General features: G+C 45.4%; 1 protein-coding gene across 1 annotated transcript; it reads left to right on the top strand.

The window, feature by feature from the left end:
- Window positions 1-434: 434 nt before the first annotated feature.
- Window positions 435-1,379, top strand: LOC115271731 (olfactory receptor 51I1). Its single transcript, XM_029914662.1, has one exon. The coding sequence runs from the start codon at window positions 435-437 to the stop codon at window positions 1,377-1,379; it is 945 nt and encodes a 314-aa protein (XP_029770522.1).
- Window positions 1,380-2,637: the final 1,258 nt, after the last annotated feature.

The following is a 2,637-nucleotide window of genomic DNA, read 5'->3' as shown; positions in this document are numbered from 1 at the left end:
GCATGGGTGGTGTTTCCTTTCCTCTGCTTCTCTTAATTCCTATTTGTCCCAAATTTCCAGAATATGACTTCTGGTGTGAGACTGGGGATGGGAAGGGATAATGTACTTTAAAGGGAAGGTGAGGGAGCATCACTGCTGTTGTCTCCTACCCAGTTGCCTTGCCATGTCATGGGCACTCACCCAATCATCCCACCTTCATTGATTTCCTACAATGGCCTAGACTGGGTGCTGAGCACTGGTGATTTAGAAATAAGTAGAATCCAGTTAGTACCTTCAAAGAGCTCATAGTCTGATGGGAGAAGCAGGAACATAGATCAACACTTTCAATCTCTAACCTTTTGTGTTGCAGACAGGATGTCTGAAAGAAAGTGAAGAACTCCCCCAACACACCCTCAGGGGCTTATCCCCCATCTGTATTCTCCCACCTGCCTGCCATGTTGGGCCTCAATGGTACCCCCTTCCAGCCAGCCACACTCCAGCTGACAGGCATTCCGGGGATGCAAACAGGCCATGCCTGGGTTGCCCTGGTTTTCTGCATCTTCTACCTGATTTCCATCATAGGCAACCTCAGCATCCTCACTCTGGTGTCTCGGGAGCCTGCTCTGCACCAACCCATGTACTACTTTCTCTCTATGCTCTCTCTCAATGATCTGGGAGTGTCCTTCTCTACACTTCCCACTGTGCTTGCTACCTTCTGCTTCAACCACCGCCATGTTGGCTTCAATGCCTGCTTGGTCCAGATGTTCTTCATCCACACTTTCTCTTTCATGGAATCAGGCATACTGCTGGCCATGAGCTTTGATCGTTTTGTGGCTATTTGTGACCCACTGCGCTATGCCACTGTGCTCACCAACGGCCGCATCCTGGCTATGGGCATGGGCATCCTCTTCAAGAGTTTCATCACTCTCTTCCCTTTCCCTTTTCTGGTCAAGAGGCTGCCCTTCTGCAAGGGCAGAGTTCTGCATCACTCATACTGCCTCCATCCAGATCTCATGAAAGTGGCGTGTGGAGACACCCATGTTAACAACATCTATGGGCTGTTTGTGGTCATTTTCACCTATGGTGTGGACTCCGCATTCATCCTGCTTTCCTATGCGTGGATCCTCAGAGCTGTGCTGGCCATCGCTTCCCAGGAGCAGCGGCTCAAGGCAACTAACACCTGCATGTCACACATCTGTGCAGTGCTGGTTTTTTATGTGCCCATCATTGCTGTCTCCATGATCCACCGCTTCTGGAAGAGTGCCCCACCTGTTGTTCATGTCATGATGTCCAATGTCTACCTGTTTGTACCCCCCATGCTCAATCCCATCATCTACAGTGTGAAGACAAAGGAGATACGAAGAGCGATCCTCAAAGTCCTCTATAAATCCCAGGGATGAAGAAAGCTACTGAGAGAAAAGACATGGACTTGTTTGCAGCATGAGAATGCGAAGACATGGGGAGGGGAACCAGGATCTTGTTAGTGGTGAATACAGAATGAATAAAAGAACAGCTGACTCAATAAAGGGACATAAATATGTATTAAACACTGACCATGTGAAAAAGCTAGTGCTAGTCACTAAGCATATTGTAAATGGTGAACAAGATATATTGTTAAGTAAGAGATAGACATTTCAAGGGAAAACATATAAAAGAGTAACATGCCCTGAAAAATGTTTGATGTATGGAAACAATGAAAGTTTTACAGAGGAAACAGGCTGAGCACAAATAAATCTACTGCCACCTCATGTGGGGGAAATAATAAATCCTGGAGACAAAATTCTATAGAGGTTTGGTGCTTCATGCGAGAGAGAGGACCCATTTGGTTTGTGGAGGTCAGTGTGTGTGTGTGTGTGTGTGTGTGTGTGTGTGTGTGTGTGTGTATAAAATAATTTGTAAAGGATGAGAGGTAAGGTTAGCATACTTGGTATTGGGTGGCAGGGGAAAAAAGAAGGTAATAATCTTAGCAAAAATAGCATAACTAACTGCTTGAGAAGACATATTTAGGCAAAAGAAGGCTAGAACCTTCCTCTTCCAAGTGTGGTACATTAGACAACAGCCACACTGGTGTACTGGGAACTTTTTGGAGAAACCGAATCTCAGACCTCACACAAGACCTACTGGATTCAAATTGTATTTAATAAGACTAAATCCAGTCTATTCAGTGGTTAACGCTAGAGAAGCACAGTGCTATTCTTTCAGACGTCTCTCAGGTAATGCCTATCTGATAAGTAACAAAAAGAGCAAGACTCCTGAGTTACGAAAGTCTGGAAAAGTGTTCCTCCAAGTGTGATTTCCAGACCAGCATCATCAGCCACGATTGGGAACTTGGTAAATATACAAATTCTCAGCCCCTTCCTTAGATCTCCTGAACCAGAAACTCAGGGGGGTTAGGTCTAGCAGTGTGTGTTTTTAATAAGCCTTCCAGGTAATTCTGATATATGTCAAAGGTTGAGAGAAGCTTTAACCTAGAATATTGGTCTAGAATTTTTTTTTCACTCATAGGTCTAACAGAAGAAACCTAATGGAGGACCATGGGGAGGGGAAGGGGGGGAAAAGAGTTAGGGAGAGATGGAGGCAAATCATAAGAGACTCTTGAATACTGAAAACAAACTGAGGGTTGTAAGGGGAAGGGGAGTGATGGTCATGGAGGAGGGC

The sequence above is a fragment of the Suricata suricatta genome, chromosome 11, assembly GCF_006229205.1.
Source record: "Suricata suricatta isolate VVHF042 chromosome 11, meerkat_22Aug2017_6uvM2_HiC, whole genome shotgun sequence".
Taxonomy (NCBI): domain Eukaryota; kingdom Metazoa; phylum Chordata; class Mammalia; order Carnivora; family Herpestidae; genus Suricata; species Suricata suricatta.
This window is presented reverse-complemented; position numbering and strand designations above follow the sequence as displayed.

What these genes read in the sequence shown, in the direction of transcription:
- LOC115271731 (XM_029914662.1), top strand. Translation starts at nt 435, where the DNA reads ATGTTGGGCCTCAATGGTACCCCCTTCCAGCCAGCCACACTCCAGCTG.